A 22,775-nucleotide genomic window follows, 5' to 3' on the forward strand; every position below is an offset into this window, starting at 1 on the left:
GTGCAGATGTCTTAATGACTGTTCGCCATCTAATAAGAATACATTCTCGCACTCGGTGTTGATGTTAAAATAACTCTACATGACCACATCGCAATGCTAAGCTGGTCGCTGCTCGGATTCAGCATAACAAATGGGGTAGTGCCATCTACAGGCCATAAGGCTCAAGTGAAGAGACATTTAAAGTATTTTAAGCAATAATGGAAAACAATGGCAATAATCTAAAATGTAATTTGCCTGCAGGTCATTCCCTTTGTTGGAGCATGCGGCACCCGAAGGAACACTAAGGAATCACCGGTCCGCTAATTATTGGATGGATTGATCAATCAATATGCAATTAGATTCACAGATTGAGAGCAAATTTTCTAAATGCGTACTAAAAAGCCGTAAGCTTTTACCAATTTTTTTAGTTTATTTGCAAATGTATGAGTTTTTTTATTTTTACATATTTGTGCAAGATGTTTAGTTAACAGAGTACAGATCAACTCGTGTGCAATCGATCAATCACAGAAAGAGGGGGGGTCGTCGTGGCGCAGGGGTTAGAGAAGGTGTGCTGGGAAGCACAAGGTTGGTGGTTCGATTCCAGGCTGCCCCATGTTCCATGTCGAAGTGTCCCTGAGCAACACACCTCACCCCTAATTGCTCCCCGGGCAAATATGTGAAAAAGCCATGGGTATAAAGTGTAATGTAAGTCGCTTTGGATAAAAGCGTCTGCTAAATGACCTGTAATGTAATGTAAAGAAAGACAGTTGATAAAAACGTCCCTTCAGTGCATGTATAAGACCAGCAGAGGTCAGTGGAGGATCATTCACAACTTAAGCATCTCTGGAGTGACGCAATGCAATGAAGTCTTGATGAGAAGACTGTTCATTTTTGGCATCTTCTTTTTTTAAACACTGTATACTTTAAAAAACATTTGGACTGTTCTCCAGTTCAAACTTGATCTTCTTCCCTTTCTAAATCCATTCAAATATTCTACATTTTATTTGCTGAATTCAAAAACTGCAATGGGGCAAATCAAACCGGACAATTAAAGAAAACATTAATCACATTATTATTTTTTCTAGCATCGCAACATTGACGGTTCTATTTGTCACACGACAGACAATAATGCAAACAAATGAGCATATTCCTGGCAGGTTTATTTGTCTACATCGAAACGAATCCCCGCGGAGAAGAACAATCCATCGAAAGCTGCATTACAGTCAATTGAAGCAGCCATTGGCTGAGCAGCTGGCGCGCGTCTCCGCCACTCTCATCACCCCGATTGCTCGCTCCCGCTCGCGGATGCCCGCACCACTTGTCCCCGGCTCCTCGTCTCCGTCTCCCCGTCTCTCGCGCTCTCGGGAATAACAAAAACAAACAAAACCCGGAGGATTAACTAATGGGAGGATTTAACGCGTAGCGGCCGCCGCTCCATCGCTCCGACCTCCAACGCGTCGCGTCCCCCCCCCCCCCCCCTGAAAGATGGCGACGGGGGCAGGCTGGCTGCCTCCGTACGGCACCGCGGGCAGCAACGCCAAGTACAACGCTGCCCCGTCCCCGCCGTCCGGCATGTTCTACGATGGGAGCCTGACGCTGGACTACACGCAGGACCTGCACCTGAAGATGAGCAAGAAGATAGCGCAGCTGACCAAGGTCCGTAGGGGGGGGTGCAGACGGAGGAGTGCTGCGAGGGTCTGGTGTCGGGATGGCATGTGTAAACATGTGGATGTGTTGGTATCCTGTGTTGTAGTTGTTGTTGTTGTTGTTGTTGTTTTTACACACAGTGTTCTGCGTTCCTTGCCCTTGCAGAGGTCATAGGTCACCGTTAAATACTGATGCCAGGCGTTGTTATGACGCAGAGGTGCATTTGATGCATGCCTCGAGAGAGTTTCCCTGTGAATACTTACTACAGCGTGCAGGCTGCTAGTACTCTCTGCTCTGCTTGTACTCCCTGCAACTGATCGGACTGTGCTCTGTGAGGGATTTCCACCGATACAGCTGAGAGCCTTACAGATGCTGCGTGGGCTGTAATTTTACCCTCTACCCCGCTTAACCCGCGCACGCTTCCCAGGCATCGCAGGGCTTCCACGGCTGCTCAAAGGGCCGGTGAATTCATGTCATCTCGGAGGGACGCAGAGGTTTAGCAGAGCTGCGTCTTTGTACTCCACCTGAATCCGGTGTGCCAAACTCGGGGCTCTGTGTCGCGCTGTACTAAAAGATTTAAGGTGGCAGACACCGTTTACAACATCTTTTGACTTTTGTGAAAGGGTGAATATAATGTGAATGAACCAGGTTATTTGATCGTGCCGTATAGGAGGGAGACAAAAGAGGACGGGAGATTTTACATAACAGGCCCCGGTGATACGATCAGCAGGATGAACACACACGGCAACGGAAATACATCCAGGAGGATTATAAGGCCGCGGTTGACCAGAACAGCTTTCGGTGTCGAGGAGTTTCGGCAAAAGCGGCCGATTCAACACTCGGAAGGCTGTCAGAGAACGTATATTGGGGACGCGGCTGGGCTTAACATGGATTCTGCTTGTGCTCCTCACACAAGAGAAATGCAGCTTAGCTGAACTCCAGGGTGACGGGGCGAAAGCTGACAGCCCGTCCAGGGCATTCGGGGCCTGCTGTCAACCTTTTACTGCGGTCAAAGAGACGAGGCTGAGGGGGGCTATGAGTCTGTTAAAGTCGCTGCATTCATTGCCCTGTATTGCTCCAGGTTGCGTTTAATGCGCGGCGTTCTCACGCTGATTCAGTCAGCTGATCAATCACTTCAATCAGAGCTAATCCAACTATTTGGGATTGCAGGTTTTTATGCAAAAATAGCAGGGGAAAAAGTAGCCTGCCTAATGTGAGGTGTTTCTCTGTTATACAGTTGCAGAATGAATATTTTGGGGTTTAGAATCAGTCACACGATGTATTCATTGGCAGAGCAATTGATCAGAGCACTTCGCTGAGTGGTGTTTCTGGACCTGGTTGCTATTTTAAAAAATTCACGATGTTGGTCCTGCTCATTGCGCTGCATGTGTTCCTCCTCTCTGGAGATGATGTGTTGCTCCATTTAGGGATTGGTAATTCTTGCATAAGCTACATCCTTTTTCTCTTCACGCTCAGCTTCAGGTGCTGCATTGTCTCCGCTGATAATCCACACGCAGCAGTGCTTTGAGGTACCGCAGGGAGAAAGTAGGACATAGTCGTACAACACGCGAGCGTCGGCCTCGTTTACTACTTTTCAGCTTTGCAGCACACGGGACTAAAGAGGTTTGATATCCGCACTGAGCTTTTACTCCTCCCTCGCCCGCAGCCAACAAAGACACCAGATGAGGAGAATGAAAGCGTGGTCGTGGATCAGACAGTTATTGTGACAGCTCTGATTGAGACTCCGATTGCCAGCCAGTCTGTAGCTGCACACATTCCGAACCCACGCATCTGGGATTCTGTCTCTCACACCGCTCGAGGCGGCGCGACAGCGACAGAAGGGAACAGGTGCGAAGGGCCACGACCGGACGAGGTGTCTGATGGGGGAAAAAACAGAGGAGTATAAACCCGTTAAGACGGCAGCACCTCTGTGAATTGGGCTCATTAATGCCGTCATTACCGAGCATGATGGTAATCCTCAGGAAACCATGAGAGGGGTCGGCGTCAACTGCTGCAGTGGCTCGCCTTCGGACATCGTTATTCTGAAGGTCGAGGTTGATAATTGGCCTTGTGATTAGTGCGCTGTAATAGTTCCAATATTTGAAAGTTCATGTTATGGTTTTTACAATGTTCTAGGCGTGAGAATCTTCCTTATTTTAAAGACCTTGACGTGTGACAACGTGTAGATGCATGGAAGCCCTCCTCGCTCTGCTGGTGGAGCTCCTTTAGAAGGAGAAGCAGCTCGGGGGAAATCACACCAACCTCCGTTAGAAAAGAAGCTGTTTGCTGTCACTCTTACACTCATTCTTTTATTGTAAAAGTTGTTGTATCCCGGACGTGTCACGTGTTTGCTCTGTGCCGGCTTGATGGATCGACGCCTCGTCCAGGTTGTCCTTGTTGTCAGGGTGGATAAAGGTTTTTCCCTCAATGGCTGAAGCCAAAAAGTTTTATTGAAACACCTGCTTCTTCACTGCACTTTAATGCTTAATTCTCTTAAGAAATATACACAAAGTAAGAGCAACAAGCGCCATCAACCCTTAAACATACCTCCATTACCTCGCGCAGGGAATGTCTCCTTTTTGCCTCCTTAATACCACGGCCTCCAGCTGTGATATGACATCACTGACTAAAGGAATCATACCTCCGGCATATTGAAAAATCCCCTAAATCATGTTTATGTCATTGATCTTTCCAATTTTTGGGGGGATTTTCTGTCATTTGCTGAATGTATTTTGCAACCCGAATCCCTTTAAGACATCTGAGCGAAGGAATAGAACAAGCTTCAGTGTGTGACTGCAGACACAAATAGTAATGTGAAGCATCCCTTCTCCTGGGAGATGGAGCGAGAAGCAGAGGGAGATACTGAACAAAAAGAGGGAGAGATAAAAGGATGAAAGCAATAGGGAGAGGAGAGGAGAGGGAGATGAAAGCAGCAGGCGCTGCAGCGGCATAAAAATAATCATGTATAATTGAGGGATGGTTTCCGAGGCCGGCTGGCTGCTGGGAATCTATTTAACAGATTTAGGGTGGCGGGCGAATTTTCCTGAGCAGACAATCGCTCCAACTTGTTCAGGTGTGTGACGGTTAAATCTTCTCATTCTGTCCGGTGACCTTTTGGTTTGAGTTGGTTCTTGAGAGGTCGCGCTTCCTTCAATACATCTGGACCGTCACTTCAGGTTATTCACATCCTGAATAAAGATATTTTCCAATGTTTATAAAGCACTTCAGAGTGTGGTAAGAATATAAATCAGGACAGTGCACGTTGAGCAAATCAAATGGACAATGACGGTTTCCCAGGAGTCCACGCCACCTAAATCATCATCAACATTGTCACTATTAATAATCATAATCTGCACTCTAAATAATTGTAGTCAGGGGTTGAGGAGCAGATGTTTTACAGCAGCGCTCGAGTACCACAGGGCCCTCTAATGAAATAGAAAATTCCCATCTGACTCCAGTAAGTAATAATTACATGCATTTCTTACTATGCCTGATGGAGCATAATCACCACGCATGTGCTCATTACACACCTCTGCATCTAGTGGAACATACGGTGAAGCTTCTGCAGGGCGGCATTTGAGCTGCTCACACGGGGCTTCAACTTTCCTTCTTTTCTTTTAAACACTGCTGCATTTTACCTGCAGAACAGATCACCTACCTTCCTTTCTGGGGGGAGAGGGAGTGCGAGCTGTTGGTGACTTTTTGACTTGTGAGGGAAAAAAAGGCTACTTTCCCTTGGGACTCTTATTTCCCTCCTCTCCCGATGCTATTAGTATTGATTTCGATGCAGTCTGATATTGACACTGTGTCGAGGCGAGCGCAGCTGATTAATCTGATATGAAAACAGTTGTAGGAGCTTTTCATCGCGCTTTCATTCTGACGTCTAATTCCCTTCCTGTCTGCAGGTAATCTACGCCCTCAACACCAAGAACGACGAGCACGAGGAGGAAATTGAGTCTCTGAGAGACGCCCACGAGGACGAGGTACGAACACAACGGAGCACCTTCCATCTTAATTGAGAGGACACCGTGTCCTTTAAATGACGATGGGGTAAAGATTGATTAGCGTCCCACCGGTGGAGGTTTGAAGACCCGCCCCTTTTCAGTGGATTAACGTGCGTCAGTGTCCACGCAGGAAGGATGAATCCCCTCCTGAGGACCCTTCAGGAGAGCTCCAGTGCTCTCCAGGTCTAAAAAAGACCCCATTTGGTGCTTTGATGATGGTGGTGTCTCACTCGTAGCTGCGTAATCTCCTTTATGTTTTCAGATTGCTTTGGATTTAGTGACTGAATGGCAACAGGATTTGATCCACATCATTTTGATATTCATCGTGCACTATTTACTGGCATCTGTATTCATTCTGCTTTTTCCTTTAATTTGTCACAGGTAGAATATCTGCTCCATCCGCTATAATTTGTTTGATTAGTGTGTCATATTCCTGCTTGATACCTTGAATTAAATATTGTTCGACTACCTCCAGGCTTCAACAGCTGTTTCATGCAGCAGTTGTGTCTTTGATATTCATGTATAGTTTATTTTATGGACTGGCGGCCGTAGATACAAAGCAATGATCTCTGGCTCAAGTTTCTTTAAGCACAAGACACAAATGAAACTGAAACCGAAAGTGTTTTTTTCATTCGTATTGCCTTTAGAGAGAAGCTTTAGAGCCTCATGGTGCCTAATAAGTGTTACACATTCCGAGTGTGTCTTTTCTCCGCTGCCAAGAAACATTTGGAGACGGCATTTGCCGAGCAGCCTCCCAGATTTATTTATTTATTTTCAACCCACTTCTTATTCAGGGTTTGGAAATCCTCCACATGGTGCGTCGGCACAACATATTTTATTTTTTGTCTTGACAAAATATTGACTTCGCCCCCTGCTTTTCAGGTCCAACACATTGTAACCGAAACCAGAGACAAGATCATGCAGTACAAGAGTAAGATGGTGGACGAGGCGGACCTGAGGCGGCGGCTGGCCAGCCTGGAGGAATCTGTGGAACTTCACGAGCACATGAAGCGACAGGTCACTCGCAGGCGCATTAGTTCGTTCTCGTGTCCTTATCTTCAGCCTCGGGTTCTCCTGAGGAATTATCGCCGCGCTTTGCATTCACTTGCTGGTTGCTTTCGTTTTCCGTTCAGGCCTTAGCGGAGTTTGAGATGTACAGACAGAGGATGGAGGACTCGCAGCTCTGCACGGAGGCCCAACACACACAGAGAGTGGTTTCTATGAGCAGAGAGGTACGGCTTCACACACACACACACACACAAGTTTTTGTGAACTAGGTCAAGTTTGGAGGTAAGTACAAACAAAAAGACGTACTTACTGGGCTTTTTTGATGGCTGGGGGATTTTTTTTATTGCCATAGGTTGGTAAGCAGCTATTTCTTTGATCTTCCGAGTGACTTTAAATCCACGTGAAGTAACTATTAGCATTATTATATTATTACTATTATAACTATTAACATTATTGAATGTTTTTGATTAAATGTTTGAGGCAACGCCAGCGATCGGCTTCTTTCTCTGCTCAGGGTGCCGTTGCCCACTGTGTCTTGACATAGCAAATAGCTGCTTGCTGCTTTATTATTACCCCAAATTTCACATTGAGCTCCTTTTAAGTGGGACGAAGCACAATTTCGCAAGCATTCCACTTATTCCCACCAGCTTTATGACTAATGCACGCCGTGTGCTGCTCCACCACTGTGCACGCCACTTGTTTAAATTGCAAGAATGAAAAGCTAGATAATTTGACATTATGTAGTTGTAAAAAGATGACTAAGCAGGATTACCTCATGCATCATATCACACCATTCTGTCTGATCGCTGGGCATAAATTAACACCTGAAGTTTGCGTCGATGTGACGAGCTGGTGGCTGAATGAGCTCTGTCCGCTCCCAGCTGGTACCGGCCTGCCGCCATCGCAGGACATCCCATCACATGACATCCCATCCCATAATACATTTTTGTATATTTTTTTCCCACCTCTTGTCCGTCAGATCTTTTTGATGTAACTACAACCTGTCGTTTCAACCCGTTAGAGAAGCTGCAAGCATTTGTTTTGGCCCCGAGGGAAATAACAAATAAGTTTACTGACAGCAGAAGGTAATAGAATTAAGTATTCTGCACTTTTCCAATCATTACAGAGGAATTTTCAAGAGATGCTGTGGGCATTTAGCTTGGCGCTGGTTGAGACCGAGTTGGCAACAGCACCCGAGCGATTCAACCGGAATAGTTCATGTCTCGTGGTTTCAATAGGTGGAGGAGATGCGTCGGGATTTTGAGGAAAAGCTGCGGGCGTTCAGCCAGACTCAGGCCCAGTTTGAGGCGGATAAACGGCGAGCGCTGGAGGAGCTGAGGGCCACCCACCGCCAGGAGGTGGAGGAACTCCTCAACAACCAGCAGAACCAGAGCGCCACCTCCACCGAGGACCAGGAGAAACTGGCCGAGCTCCATAGACAAGAGGTGGGACAAGAGCGAGAGAGGAAGGAAGACAGATGTGTTCTGGGAAGATCGAAGCATTTTATCTTCTGAGAGCTTGTTCAGCAAGTTACTTGATGGAGTAGTCGCTGTGTTGGAGGCTTCTTGAGTGTTTTCGGCTTTACAAATGTAAAAAATAGGGTTGTTTTGTAGGCGCAGTTGGTTTATGAATATAATATATAGCATATATGTGATTGTAATCTGGCCACGGGCCGTTGTTGCATGTCATCCCCTTGTTTTATTCACATTTTTCCTTTCTTCTCAACTGTTAAATATCCAGTATAACGATCAATAAATCAATAAATATTCATATAAAAAATAAACAGATATGATGGTAAAGGTGCTCATTATATCCCTCTGAGTCACAACACAAACACATTTCTTCTCATTTCTTCATTTTTTTCCCCCTGTGTAGGTGGAGTCTTTGATGGAGAGGGTGGAGGAGATAACCAGGGACAAGGTGCGTCTGATGGAGGAGTACGAGGCCAAGCTGGGCAAAGCTCAGGAGTATTACGAGCGGGAGCTGGAGGCCATGAGGAGAACCCACCAGCTCACCACGGAGAACCTGCTGGCCTGGAAAAGGACCGAGGTGAAACAGCGAGAAAACAACGACAAATCTGTAAAAAAAATGTCAAGTAAAAGGTGGCACTAATACAAACCGGGTCAGGGGGCATCGCGTGGATTCACCAGAGGGAGGATGTCTTCGGGTCTCGGGCTGATCGATGTCCTTCTCTGCTCACGTGAAGGTCGAGCTTCGCAAGGAGTTCCAGGCTCAGGAGGCAGCGCTGCAGCGCTCGCTGTCCAAGCTGCGGAGTGAGCTCCAGAAAGCGCACGAGGAGGCCCGAGAGAACCGAGACAAAACCAACCGGCTGCAGACCTCGCTGGCCAACGCGGAGGGAACTATCAAGGTGTGTGTGTGTGTTGCTGCACTTTTTCTTTGCCAGATGAAAATGATGCCAATGCGAGCCGGCTTTTGCTGCTCCCACAAACCGTAGTTACAGTATTTTTTGGTGGGCTAAATGGGATGAAAACATAGTGTTGTTTAGAAGATACGGCATGCACCTGCGGGTTTCTGTGTGTTTGATGCAGAACCTGCACAAGCAGCTGGAGGAGGCCATCCAGGACGGAGAAATCTGGGTGATGCAGCTGAAGGACACCGAGTATGAACTAGACGGCAGCAGGGAACGAGTCCAGCAGCAGGCCACTGAGCTCCTCCACAAAGCCAGTAAGATGTTCCTCTGACTCCACGGTATCTCTATATCTCAGGTAGCTGCTCCGCGTAGACGATCCACCGCCAGGTCAAATGTCATCTGACTCACCAGCTTCGTCTGTGCAAGCGTGAGGTTGTCACTCCTTTTAGATATATCATCAAACATCGTGCAGATGTCCTCCAAAGAGAAGCTCAGGTCGTCGGTAATTGCAAAAGTATTAAGGAACAATATTTGGAGAAGGATTTAATGCCAACACCCGGTGGTCAAAATTCACCACTAAACCGACTCGAGGTAATGAACCGTACTGAGACACGATGCTGCAATATGCAAATCCCTCATCGTAAAGCTGCTTTTCACTGCAGTAGCTGTGACCGTATACTTTAGAAGAAGGGCAAGTAGTTAATAATTTAATCTAATCTAGAACGATTACCAACCTTTCGACGTGACTGTTCCCAGGTCAGATCGGCTCCTTGCAGGCCACCCAGATGTCCCATGAGGCGACCATCAGGAACCTGGACCAGGAGCAGAGCCGGCTGAAGGACAAGCTCGGCCGGCTGGAGGAGGAGAGGGAGGCTCTGCTCAACCAGAGCCAGGCCTCCAACGACCAGCACAGGCAGCAAGTGCTGAAACTAGAACAGGTGCCGTTGAGCCAAACCTTTAATCCCAGTCGAGACCGAGGCGCGGACCAGCTCACGCATCCCTTCAACCTTTGTCCTCCTCCTTTGCCCCCCCCCCCCCCCCCCCTCAGTCTCTGCGTGAGGAGCACCAGGGTTACGAGAAGGAGCTCTGCAGGCTGAGAGCGCACTACGAGGAGGAGATGCACCGCTTCAAGGAGGCGCAGGTCCGAGCGCTGGAGGAGTTGGAGGGGAAACACCAGGCCATGAGGGAGGAGGCCCAGCAGGAGAAAGAGGACGAGAAAATGCTCCTCGCGGCGGTGAGTCCAATGTTCACAGCGGATGCGCCCAGTTGGAGGGATTCCTCCCAAGAATTTGAGCAAAAGACTTTTTTATTGAAAATAATGTCGGGAGCTGAGAGAGTGTTCATGAAATGATTAAAGAGGCACATGATTAATTAAACTTAAACATCACGGTATCCGTCGGTGTTGTCACTCTACTCATCTCCACCTACAGATGTTGAGCTCCGTGTTGATGGTGTAAATCTACAGACTGGCTCTAATGAACGCAGTGGATGAAATGTATTTCTTAAGAAGGAAACTCAGTGACGGCTGATATTTACACACGGCTGACAAACCAGAAAATATCACATCCTCAGCTCCAGCTGTGTGTTTGTCTATTTCAAGATGTGCACGGTGATAGAACACCACAGTTTTTGCATAAAAACAGTAATTACATCCAACTCTTAAGGGGTGCTCTTTTGCATCCATCCTTTCAGTGCTGATTACATTTCCTCCTCAGTGAAATTGGCCTTTAGTCTATTAGGAAATATGTAACTCTGAGGAACGCGCAGCTCGCTCAACGGCCTGCACACATTTAATTAGGTTATCATTATACTAAGACAACGTCCCTCTTTTTCCGTGTTTCAGGTCTCCTTCTTCTTTTTTTCCCCTCTCCTCTCTGCGCACTCCATACGAATCACCTTCTCGCTAACAAACACAGATCGAATAACACTGTTTAAATGAATTAACCCCCGATTCATTTCCCAACAACAACATTGCATCACCGAGGACAAATGCTGGCGACGTGCCCGGGATTGACCGCACAGCTTCTTACTCGCCCCTGTTCTCTTCCCCGGGCCGTGCGGTAATGAGTTCCCTGTGCCCGGCGAGCGTGCTGTTGTGATGGAAGCGGTTCCTCACCTCCCACTGTGACGTTAATCCAGGCCGAGCGAGGCTTGGTTTAATACACCGTAGCTCTCCGCATGCATTCTGGAAAAGCTGCACGGGCTCTCTGCTTGGGTTCTGGTTGGTGCGAAAGCTGTTAATCAAACTCGGGTGCAGACTAAATGATTCATCCGCGGATCATGAGGCCGAGGGGACTATATGCAGGGGAAACAAAACCCACGACTCTGAGTCAGAACCACGCGGATTAAATTAAACCTCAGTGTTTGGTAACTCTAGTTACACTGATGCCCTGGTTGCAGGGATTTTCATCTTTTAGGGAAGGAAAGAAGTTTAAACAAGGTGCAGAAACGAGACGTCTTGATTTGATCCCGTTCCTGATGCGTTGGTCAGATCACGAGGTCCAGTTGCAAATAATTGGTTGTTTTCCCCGTGAGCCACAAGCACATAAATAAACTCACAGGGAGGCGTTTTTTTTTACCTCATGCTACAGTGGTCGGGCCGATGACGCAGGATGACGTCACCAGCGTCCATCCCGTCGCATGGCGATAAGAGGTCGGTTGTGGTTTTCTGTCCGGTCAGCAGTATTTTTGTCCTCCTCCACCTCTCCCACGCGGGACGGCAGAAGAGGAGGAGCGCTCGCTTTCCCTCCCGCTCGCAGCCCTTTACGGCGCATTACTCCCAATTTGTTTCACGCTCACATGGCTCCACCTGCATTCAGCGACCATTGAGAAGCGCGTTGACGTCCAGAGGAAGCGACTTGGCTCAGAGGCACAGAGGCAGCATGATCCATCACTGGCCGGGCAACTCGCAACCATTCCTTCCACTTTACAGCTTATTTTCCGCCTCTGATATGATCGCAGAGTTTTAAATAATTTTGAGCTCAATGTTCCCCCGCTGTCTCTTCCTGTGTCTCTATTCTTTTGTGACATTCCTTTTTTTCTTCTTTTTTTCGCCCGTCCTCTCTTCAGCGCATACTTCTAATGCTGTTTGAAGCCGGCTGCTAATTGGTTGATTTTCATTGACATTAAATCCGGCCTCCAAGCCAAGCGAGAGTGGTGTGTGCAGACCTGTGGGCGTGTGTTTGTAGCCTTCCCTAAATTTACGGATGGATAGAGAGGCAATGTGAAAAGACTAAATGTTACGTAAGGCCGAGCAATGCTGCGCCTCGTTCTCTTTAGATTAATGGCTGTTTTCTTATGAAGAAGAATCGCAGACAGTCATTTTTTAAAACAGCAAATTCTTTCTTCATCTTTTTTTTTTCTTCCTTTCAACAAGATATTAACGAGTTTCTGAACCGAGGCGGTACAATGACTAATGCTGCAAATTTCTTGTCCCGTATTAATTCATAATTCACCACAATCTACTTAAAGCAATTTGAGACGGCAGCAGAATCGAGGCTTTGCAGTCGTATCTCCAATCTCCCTGCTGCCGATTGTTCTTCTTTGGATGTTAATGAATGATTTAAATCATCCGACCTGGCGGAGGTAGCTGTGACAAACTCACTTGTCTCATGGTTTTGCTCTCGACTCGATTTGTTTGAATTACACTCTAAAACTATTCCATTGACTATAATGTGAACAAGAAAAAGCTGGAACCACCAAATATTTCCTCTCAAAATGACAAAATAACCATGGAATTAGCTTCTTACGAATCAACTTACCGTTGGCTTTATCAACGTGATGCAGGCACGTCTGCTGTAATTGGGTTGAAGAAAGAGGATGTGGGCTCCCGTGTGCAGGAAATGAGACACCGGGGGGGGGGGGGGGTAATCTATAGTTCTCATGGTTTCACCTTCCATGTTTCACAAAGTGAGATACGTCAGTGTGGGAAAGAATGAACTTCGCTTACACAATGGAGGGTTGGTGGTTCAGTAGGAGGCCGAGCTTGCAGCATGGACTGAACATGTACTTTTTGTATATGAGGAGTGGCACGCGGTGTGTATCGACATATTCGGCCCACCGACGTCTACAGTTGCTGCAGCGGATGTTCACAGAGAAATCATCAGTGCCCCCTGAGAGGATGAATTCACAGCTAAGGCGAAGCAAGAAGTAGAGAAAATCAGCGTTTTAATAAGAGACGTCACGGGGAGGATTTGCTGTCGTGGTTTGAGGGATTATAGAAACTGTTGAGTGGATGAGATGGCCTTTTAAGTGAAAACGGCTTCAATCAGTCGGCATGCTGCGCACTACAACAACTGCCACGACGCACCGCTGACGGGATTCGCGCTGGCTTCCCACCGCACGCCCTACAGGGGGAATCCCGCGGCCGGGCCTCCAATAGCGAAACCGGCACTAATACATCGCATTCAAATGTCTCTTTTTCTCCTGTGACAAAGTTCCCTCTCATCCGTCCGGTCATCCTCTTTTTGTCTTTCCTCTGCAGAAAATGAGTCAGGAGTTTGAGATCAAGCGCCTGTCTTTGGAGGAGCAGCGCGACCGCCTCCAGCAGCAGCTCGACAACTTGAAAGAGGAGCTCTCGGCCAAGCTCAACATGGCCAATCAGGAGGTGGGAAACAGGGAAAAGGAACACGCGGGGTATTTCTGTGGCGCTTACAGGGCGACGACAAACCGACTGATTGGCCAATGTCGATGTCCTCCAGGTGTCCCACCTGCAGGAGCTGGTGAGGGAGGGTGAGCAGAGCATGAGCTCAGCTCAGACGCAGATCAGCTGCCTGCGGGAAACGCAGGAGAAGCTGAAGATTGAACTGGACGCCACCAGGGGCCGCGTGCGAGAGACCAGCAACCTGCTGACTGACCTGCAGGTGAGGGAAAGCCAGAGGCACACCCCGAAGCGTTTACTGAAAATAACCGTCATTAATTATGGGGTATGTATGAATGTCCCTTTGCTCAAACAAAAGATTCAGCTATTCGTTCAAGATTGCCTGAAGGTAAATTTCACATTTTTGCAAATTCAGCTGAAATACTATCAAGGTAAGCGCTAATAATGATCTGGAATGAATTCATTTGAAGCGTAAAGATTGATCGCCGCTTTATTCATGATGAGGAATCAGTACACGTCAGTCTAAATTCAGTAATTTTGACAGTAAGTCTATCAAACACTGCAAAACCAACCAAGTGCCTGACGTTTGCTGACGGTTTTGCAGGAAATCAAAGCTTAACTCGATATTCCAAAGTTTCAACGAGCGACAAAGACAGAAAGAACGGACGGGCCGAGAGATGGCAAAGAGGAAGAGCATTTTGAACGCAGGAAATTGGATTTAACTGAGACGTGAGTGAAGCACTGAAGGCCAGCTGCGAGATAATGACGACGAGGCTATTTTGAGTTGAGTTGAGTGGCCCCGTGTTTGAAAAGAGAGACGGCAAGATTATGTGTGTGAGTGTTACAGCGAGACTGCTCGCTGTTTATTCATCTTATTATCAGCAATGTTCTAAATCGAGGACCACGTCGGCAATTGAACTAATTGAACGTGACAAAGAATGAAGCTGCAACATTCAGCAAAACAGCTAGTAGAAATTGACATTCACGTGAACACGAAATGCCCAAAGAGAGACGGAAAGAGGGCGGCAATAAAAGGGACGCAGGAGGAGGAACGAGCAGCGAGGCTCCTGTGAAAGGAGAGGATTCGGACGGCAGGAAAAGGAGCAGCGGATTGTAACTGGTGTTCACAGCGAGATCTTTGCAGGAAAGACTGAGCCGGCTGAGCTCTGCTTCACGGGGGAATGTGGACCAGCTGTTGCTTTTTATGAAACGGGGGAGCAGCGAGAAACATCAAACCCAAAATGCGTTTAAAAGAGAAAAAACAGGCGAAATGATAACAAAACCCGAAGGCCGCCCCGACTAAATGCGTGCAGCTCTTTGTGTTTGCAGGAGGAGATCGAGACCCAGAGACAGCAGCATGACGCCAGAGTGATGTCCATCAGAACGGAGGAGAAACAGAAGGTGGACAAGATGGCCGATGAGCTGGACCACAAATGGAGAGAGGCACTGCGGTAACACCCCTCCCCCCGGCCCTCCGCGCCCCCTTTTAGCGGGAGAAAAATGAAGCAGAATGAGGCGCGAACTGACGTGCACCTGGTTCCGCCTGCAGGGAGGAGGTGCGCTTGCTGAAGGAGGAGCTGACGGAGGAGTACGAAGCGGACAAGCAGGCGGCGCTGACGCAGATCTCCCAGCAGAAAGAACTGGAGATGATGGCGGCCCGAGAGGGCTGGCAGAGGAAGGTGGAGGACCTGCTGGAACAGGTGAAGCACCAACATGTCCTGATGCTGCTTACCCTTGAAAATACTCTCATGTTCATCATAACCCGTTCAAATGGCGTCCACTCGTTCTCGTAAAGTAGAGGAGAAATGATCTACCGGCTATATTAACGGTGAGTGTTGTTCTGTATGTGGGTGGGTGGAAGTGCCATCTGTATCTATAATGACTTCCTCTTCATTTTAATATTTTCATTAAAAGGTTTGAGCCCCAGGCTGCAGTGTGTGTGTGTGTGTGTGTGTGTGTGTTTAATGAAACCTGCAGGTTGTTTTTCCAACTTGATCGTCCTATATAAAATAATCCATTTCATCATCAGGCAAACATTGGACACAGGAAGGGAGGATAATCTGCACAGGTCACATGTCCGTCATTTTAAATCCACATCCCGTGTTGAACCCCACTCACTCCATCTCAGCGCTGCTCCTCATCCTCTCATTTTAAGTCCATCTTACTTCACAGTCCCTCGTGTTGGACTCCTTCAGCACTGAATCCCCCCCGGGGGGGGTTCAGCTGCAGCAGCTTGAGGAGGAGTGGCGGTCGGAAGACCCGAGCCGTCAATCCGGCCCCCTAATAGTCCCGATAGCTAGTTTGCGTTGGTGGGGCTTTGACAGGTTGACGTGAGCGGCGGAAAGAAATCTCCAGCTGCAGCTGTCAGTGTTTGGCTGGTATCCATGGGTTGATACCCCCCCTCCCTCCGCCCCTCCAGGGAGTCGTTTTATGGTTGTTTGCTCCAAAAAAGATTCAATGTGTCGCACAGAAACAAAATCGGAGTTCCCATTCATGCGTCTCTTTTCTTTGCATACTCGGATGAGCGCCTTGTCCTTCAGTGTGAACATCAGAGACCACATCTGCTTCTCTTTGTGTGTGTTTTCCGCCTCTCGTCCCTGTGCAGATCTCTCTGTTGAAACAGTCTCTGGAGCTGCAGTTGTCTCAGTCCAAGTCGGCCCTCCAGCAGCTGCAGTCTCAGTTCAACCAGGAGAGGGAGCTGCTGAGCCAACAGCTGAAAGGTAAGCAGTGAAACGCGGCGTCACGTCACCCGCGTCGTGCCGCGGCCCTTGTGCGCGCGCGCGCTCACGTCTCTGTGCGTGCCTGCAGAGCTGCAGAGAGAACATCAGAGGCGAGAGCATCGGCTACAGGAGGCTCACTGCTGCGCCCTGAGCACCATGGAGGAGGCCAGGCAGCACCAGATAAGGGTACGAATCCACACACACACACACACAACAGGGATGAGGGGGAGGGACGGTGTCCAACGGCACAGTCAAAATAGAAGCGTATTAAGTCTAAAAATTGATTACTTTAAATTACATACAAAACAATTGATTGCATTTTCACTGATGACAATTTGTACAGAATTGGGACACAGCCAACTTGCTCAAGTATTCGCCACATGGAATCCCTTTTTAAAATGTTATCTGTTGGGTGCTCTTTTCCTGCCAGGCCCTGGAGGAGCGTCTGAAGCAGGAGCAGAGGGAGGAGGTGCATGCCCTGAAGGAGGCTCACAGGAGGACCTTTGACATCCTGAGACAGCAGTCCGACCAGGAGCTGCAGACGCTGCGTTTCGAGCTGGAGGACGAGGGGAAAGCCAAGCTGGGTAAACGAATCGGCGCGGAAACGTGATTACCAAATATCAGGATGCAATAGAAAATAATTGCCTTTAATATTAAGAGAGCTTGAGATTAAATCCCTCAACATTAAGAAGTTTAAAAAGCAACTTCGATGACTAAAAGGTGCACGAAGATGATACATATGTACCTTCAGCAACTTGGTTCGATCATACTCGTTCTTTCCTCCCATGATGCCGAGATGTTGTCTGATGTTTCTCCTCTCCGTCCGGCAGCGTCTCTCCGTGCAGAGCTGAACCACCTGCATGCTGCATCCATAGAGCATCTGAAGCAGCTCCACCATAAAGACAGCCACTCCGTCAAGCGGGAGCTGGAGAAGGCGATGGAGCACAGCCGCCAGCAGGTACCTCTCCATCTTCTTCTTCCTATCTCTTTTTTCCCGCCCGTGAGCCAGTTAGCATCTTCTGACTCCCCGTCTGCCCGTCGATGTGCACCTAGGAGCAGGAGCTCCTCGCTCGCATCTCAGACCTGCAAGGAGAGCTGTGTTCCCGTAGCAACCGCATCACCGACCTGGACCACGAGATCCACTCTCTGAACGAGACCATCGACACTCTGACCAGAGAGCTGGAGATAAAGGGCAAGGAGGTGCTGCGGGTTCGCGGCGAAGCGAACCATCAGATAAGGTACGAAACCGCAGCCAGACATCACCCGAGGTGTTTCATACGGGAATAGTCATCCAATTGTTTCTTGTTATCTCATTATTTTTGCTCTTCTTGTCAAATGGATGTAACATTTCATGTGACGTTAGACGTGTGTTTGATGGATCAGAAGCTCCTCCAACTGCAGCTCCATTACAAAGCTTACGCTGTCTTCCTGTTCCAGCTGTGCCCTTTATGAGTTTCGTCTGTCCCCGCTGTAGGGCCCACGAGCAAGACCTTTCAAAGAGACACGATAGGGATCTGGGGGAAATAAGTATAGTCCACCACAGAGAAATACAAATCCTGCTGGGGGACTTCAACAAGGCCCAGGAGGTCCTCAAGGACAAGATCACCGCTCTGCAGATACTGTGAGTCACAGATGTGTGTGTGTGTGTGATCCAGTTGTGTTGATCCTTTTTTTTTGTTGTCCCTGCTGGTAGAAACCACTGCTCTCTCCTTGTGCGCGTTCAGGCTGGAGGGGACGGAGGAGAAGCTCAGACACAGGGAAAGCCGACCAGAAGACCTGCACGTTATCGCAGAGCTCAGAGAGATGGTCACCGAAAGAGAAGCTCTGGTGAAGAAGCTGGTGGTGAGTCATCACAAGCGTGCTACGTGACAAGTTCAGGGACAGAAGTCGCAGCTTTCCGCGGCAAAAACAATGAATGGCGGAGCTATTTTGGTTTGGATTTTTGATCCATTAAGAGAACGGTTGGGTTTCGGGAGCATCAGCGCCTTAAAATGTCGTCTTTTTCACAGGACGACAAGAAGTTCTACCAGCTGGAGTTGGTCAACAGAGAGACGGGGTTCAGCAAGGTCTTCAACTCCAGTGCCAACGTTGGTGTGATCAACCCTCTTATCAAGGTGAGCGATCTCGCACTCGGACGTACGTGAGAGCGATGTCATCAAGGCTTCCGTATTCAACCACTGGTTTCATTTTGATCTGAAACATTTGTTTTTTTACGATCACAAACATAATCAGGGAAACATTTATTAATCAATCAAATCAATCAAACATTTATAATCAATCACAACATGAACATGGATGTGGTGGCCAAATAAAATAATTGCTTATTATTCAAGGTGATAAAGGCTGCCGTCACAATCATTTATCTCGTTGTACATTAATACAAACAGAAGTTTGCTGCACAGTGTAAGAGGAGAGCATCCTTGTGCTCGGCTTCATCTATTTTCATTTGATTCTTACCCTGTAATCTATTCGTTGAGCTATGAGTCACCAAAGGGAAATAAATCATCCCATCCCACATCATAGAGAGTGATCTCTGTACACAGCCGTCATACCTTCTGTTTTTACCCCATTCAGAAACAATGATGCTTGATTCCGGCCTCATAGCAGCATCAGTCATCTCCTTCTTTCCTTTCCTTCCCTTCATGCTCTCCTTCCTTCACTGTGGGCGATGTGAGATCTAAAGTGGAAAACATTTTGCCCGCTTCTCTCCTCGTCTCTGTAGTTAAAAACCATCAGCCAGTCAGATCGGTGCTTTTCCAGCTAGTCGGCTCCCCCTTATTGAGTCACCAAGGAGAGGAAGAGGAGGGAGGTGGAAGTGGTAGAACCAGCAGGCTACTTTGTCCCACCCCCACTTCCAAAGGTCCCGCCCCAAACCCAGGAAGGCCCCGCCCCTGTTCAGCCCTCTTCCTCTTTCTCCTCAGCACCCTCCTCCTCCCCCTCCTCCTTCTCCTCATCCTCCACATCATCCTCTTCCTCACGCTCCTCATCCTCAGGGAGCCCTGGTGCACCATCAGGGCCTGCAAAGCTTTAGGAGGTGAGAACTAATCTGCCTTGCCGCCACTGCTGCCTCCCGTTCACCTTCACTTCCCCGGGAGTGAATAGGAGATGTTTGCTGCCCCACCGTCTGTATATCTCACCTAACCCCTCAGTTCCCCTCCTTTCTGTCCACACCCCACGTCCCCAAATCTCAAGGAGGGCTTATTTTCTTCGAAAAATGGAACAAAATAACGTCCAAACCTGCATCAGAAATAGCTGCAGACATTAGTAGATGCATGGCTTTAACGGGTAAATGACACACGCCAACCACATGAAGAAGGTACCTTCTGCCGTTTGGTGCATTCTGCATGTTAACAAAATGTGCGTCGGGTTTCGTTGGGATCTCTTTATTCCGCAGCCTTTCTTTATTAGCTCTGGGTCAATGGAGACAAATAATGAAGATATAATCTCTTTTTGAACTATTTCACTCACACACACACACACACACACACACATTGTACACAGAATAAACTCTTAAATAAAATCCAGAACTTTTGTTCACTATCCTGACACTAATTCATCTCACTCTGATGCTGCCGAGGTTGTAATCCTGCACTGGGTAAAAAAAGGTTTGTGTATCTGTATCGGTTTCGGTCCCTCTCGTCCTCCTCGTCTCAACGCGCCTTTTTTTCTCGTCCCTCCCTCAGCCGTCCTGAGGCCGACGCCGCGACGCCATCGGACCCGCGAGCGGGGAAGGCAGCAAAGAGAAAAGAACAAGTCCTAAAAGAAGAGGAGCTTTACGCCCAGTACTTCACTTTCTGACCGGCCCCAAAAGAAACAACAACAACAACAACAATCTGCCCACCCCCCCAAAAAAAGAACGAGGTAACGGGACAGGGAGCTAAAGTTGGACACCTGTCACACTGTCGCTTCTGAGAGACATTCTGGGCGACATCCACATCAAACATCCGCCGCTAAAACCCGGCGCTCCCATGCACCACGCGCAGACCTGAGATCCCGGTGCAGGGAAGGGCTTCCATACACGTTGCTCGTCGCCCCGTTAAAGTGTGCATGGTAGCAGGATACGGACGCTTTTATATAAAACGTGACGTTTGCATGAGCTCCAAAGTAGCGACGGAGCAATTTCATCTTTTAAAGGCCTTCATCGCCCACGATTTCTTTAAAGCCCGGAGGGAAACATGGTGGACTTCCCCCTGCAGCCGTTTAAGAGACACGTCTGTAGAACACTCTGAAGGTTACAGGAGTGGTTTCCACACAGGGATTAGATTGCATATTAAAGAAGTGGAAGTAAATCGATACGCGGATGCAGTAATTGTTTGGACTTCTTTCCCCAAAGTGTCACGATTAATCGCACGGTTGTTAAAACGTACAAAACGTAATCCTGCAAAGAGATAATATCAAGAAGAAGGCTGTATTCTTTTTCATATCAGTACCTCTCTCACCAAGGTCATTTCTAAAAGAATAATTTAGTTAAACTTATTTGGAAGAGAAGATTTTTGTTGAAATGATTTGTCTTAAGTGACAGGAAATGATCCTTTCATGACAGTAGTAACTGTACATGAGGGGGAAATGTCTTCAGCTCCACGTCAGATGTGTTTGTCTCTCTGTGATGTGTCTTCCGAGCTGTGTAAAGTGTTTTCTGCCTTGACGCTCGCCTTCAGTCGAGTACGATGAACTACAGAGCACCGCAACGACGACACCAAAAACACCAAAACCCCCACTAACTTTAGCTTGCTGTCCCCGTGTACACACAGGTCATGTCTGGACGTCATTCTGAAACCTGTGAACTACCTGAGGGGCGCTTGATTTGCATTCCCTCACACCCCGACAGGCTCAGGAGGGGAAACATCAAGCGGAGCCGAATCAAGCGGCCCTTTTTTTTAGCATTGTGACGCTGCCGTCACTCACCCGAAAATCCTCTCGTTTTTTCTGCGTACTCTCTTGTTTTTTTTTTTCGTACTTGACTTGAAAGTTTACATAGCTGTCGTGCCGCGTCCTTTCCAGGACCCGAAGGTCCGTGGAGTCCGTTCACAAGTCACAAGTGTACAAACTGCATGGTCGTCAGCAGCCTGAAGGAGGCCGCGTGTGTGAGGGTGGAGGTGGACACCAGCCCACTGTTGTGTCCTAATATCAAACACTCGCCCTGTGACGTGATGCATATTCAATAGTTAATAATGTAAATCTTGATCTGTAATGAATACGGAGGAGGTCTGTTCATTCCTCGACGCACACTGTGAAGAACGTGTTAATATATACCATGTTAATATATTGACATTTGCGCTTCGACGACGCAGAAGTCTACGGCCTCTTCTTGCTTCTTTCTTATTAATGCATTTTTTCACAACCACATCGCATTCTTACTTCCACTCCTTTTTATCTCCCCACTGATGACTTCACGTCCTCGTCCTCTACGTAAAAGCTAAACCAAGAAGAACAGTCTTCCACACCTGCCGTCTGACGGGATTCAAAAAATCCACTGAAGTAGGCTGAATTTAAAAAACAAAAACAATACCATAAACTATTTTAAATTTACATTTTAAAAAGTCTTTGGTAATCGGTTTGCCGTGATGTAAATGTTTCCACTTTGTCTCTGCACTTTAAGCACTTCTTCTCCATGTTGGTTCGGTCTTGATTTGGGGAACGAAACGGGAGCTTTAAAGAAATCACATGGTCGTCAACTGATATGTCGAAAAGCGCTCCTGGATGGTTGTCCGTGGTGAGCCTGTGTATTAAAAATGAATAAAACACTGTAATGAAATAGAAAATAAAGGATATATATATTTATTTTTTACGTAGTCGTTCCCGTTCACACGACTGCACTGTTAGTGATGATTTGATGCTCTAGTTTCTCATTGGACCGTCGTTTGCTGTGGTCATCAGCAGAACTGCAGCTGTTCACATGTCACGTGACCTTTGACCCGCGTTACCCACGAGGTTCACAAAAGGCTTTTTGAAACGTTGCAACCTTTTAAAATGAATGGCAAAGAAACCGTATGTTTTTTTTTTTACATTTAACATCAGCTGACCCTCACTGAACCCCTGAAACTTATTGAAACAGAAATTGTCGGGTTGGAATTATTTTTTTTTATTTCAATGTGAAGGTGATTTGATGTCACCTTTGGGACTTTTCACATCAACGTCTTTAATGTCTTGTCATTTATGACGTACAAATATATAACAATTATACCAACAACAATATTCATTTATATTTATATAATTTATGTTGTATGTTAAGGAACAGTAAAATAATGATTGTGAGATCTTCTCTTGTGCTCCTCTTAGTGTTGTGCGTGTGCATGCGTGTGCATGTGGACCTTTGTTGAAATTCATTCATGCACTTTAATTTACAAAGAGAGATACAAAGAAAAACATGGAATTATCAATTCATTTAATGCAATACATGGATTATATTATCATATATTATAAATACACGTATGCATCAATACATC

The 22,775-nt window shown here is 47.4% G+C and overlaps 1 protein-coding gene across 2 annotated transcripts; it reads left to right on the forward strand.

The window, feature by feature from the left end:
• The first annotated feature begins 1,240 nt into the window (after positions 1-1,240).
• On the forward strand, positions 1,241-22,584 carry LOC120819015 (protein FAM184A). Of its 2 annotated transcripts, none has more exons than XM_040175993.2 (23): positions 1,241-1,635; positions 5,532-5,609; positions 6,513-6,647; positions 6,764-6,862; positions 7,877-8,083; positions 8,514-8,687; positions 8,845-9,006; positions 9,188-9,323; positions 9,766-9,947; positions 10,058-10,243; positions 13,493-13,615; positions 13,710-13,871; positions 14,939-15,060; positions 15,159-15,309; positions 16,215-16,329; positions 16,418-16,515; positions 16,760-16,913; positions 17,160-17,287; positions 17,383-17,567; positions 17,804-17,950; positions 18,054-18,171; positions 18,339-18,443; positions 20,013-22,584. In XM_040175993.2, the coding sequence occupies exons 1-23, from the start codon at positions 1,465-1,467 to the stop codon at positions 20,019-20,021; spliced, it is 3,147 nt and encodes a 1,048-aa protein (XP_040031927.2). In that variant the 5' UTR covers positions 1,241-1,464; the 3' UTR covers positions 20,022-22,584. The 2 variants fall into 2 exon arrangements, with proteins under 2 accessions (XP_040031927.2, XP_077956822.1); XM_078100696.1 differs by lacking the exon at positions 20,013-22,584 and adding an exon at positions 19,251-19,420.
• Positions 22,585-22,775: the final 191 nt, after the last annotated feature.

Source organism: Gasterosteus aculeatus, chromosome 1, assembly GCF_964276395.1.
Source record: "Gasterosteus aculeatus chromosome 1, fGasAcu3.hap1.1, whole genome shotgun sequence".
Lineage (NCBI taxonomy): Eukaryota > Metazoa > Chordata > Actinopteri > Perciformes > Gasterosteidae > Gasterosteus > Gasterosteus aculeatus.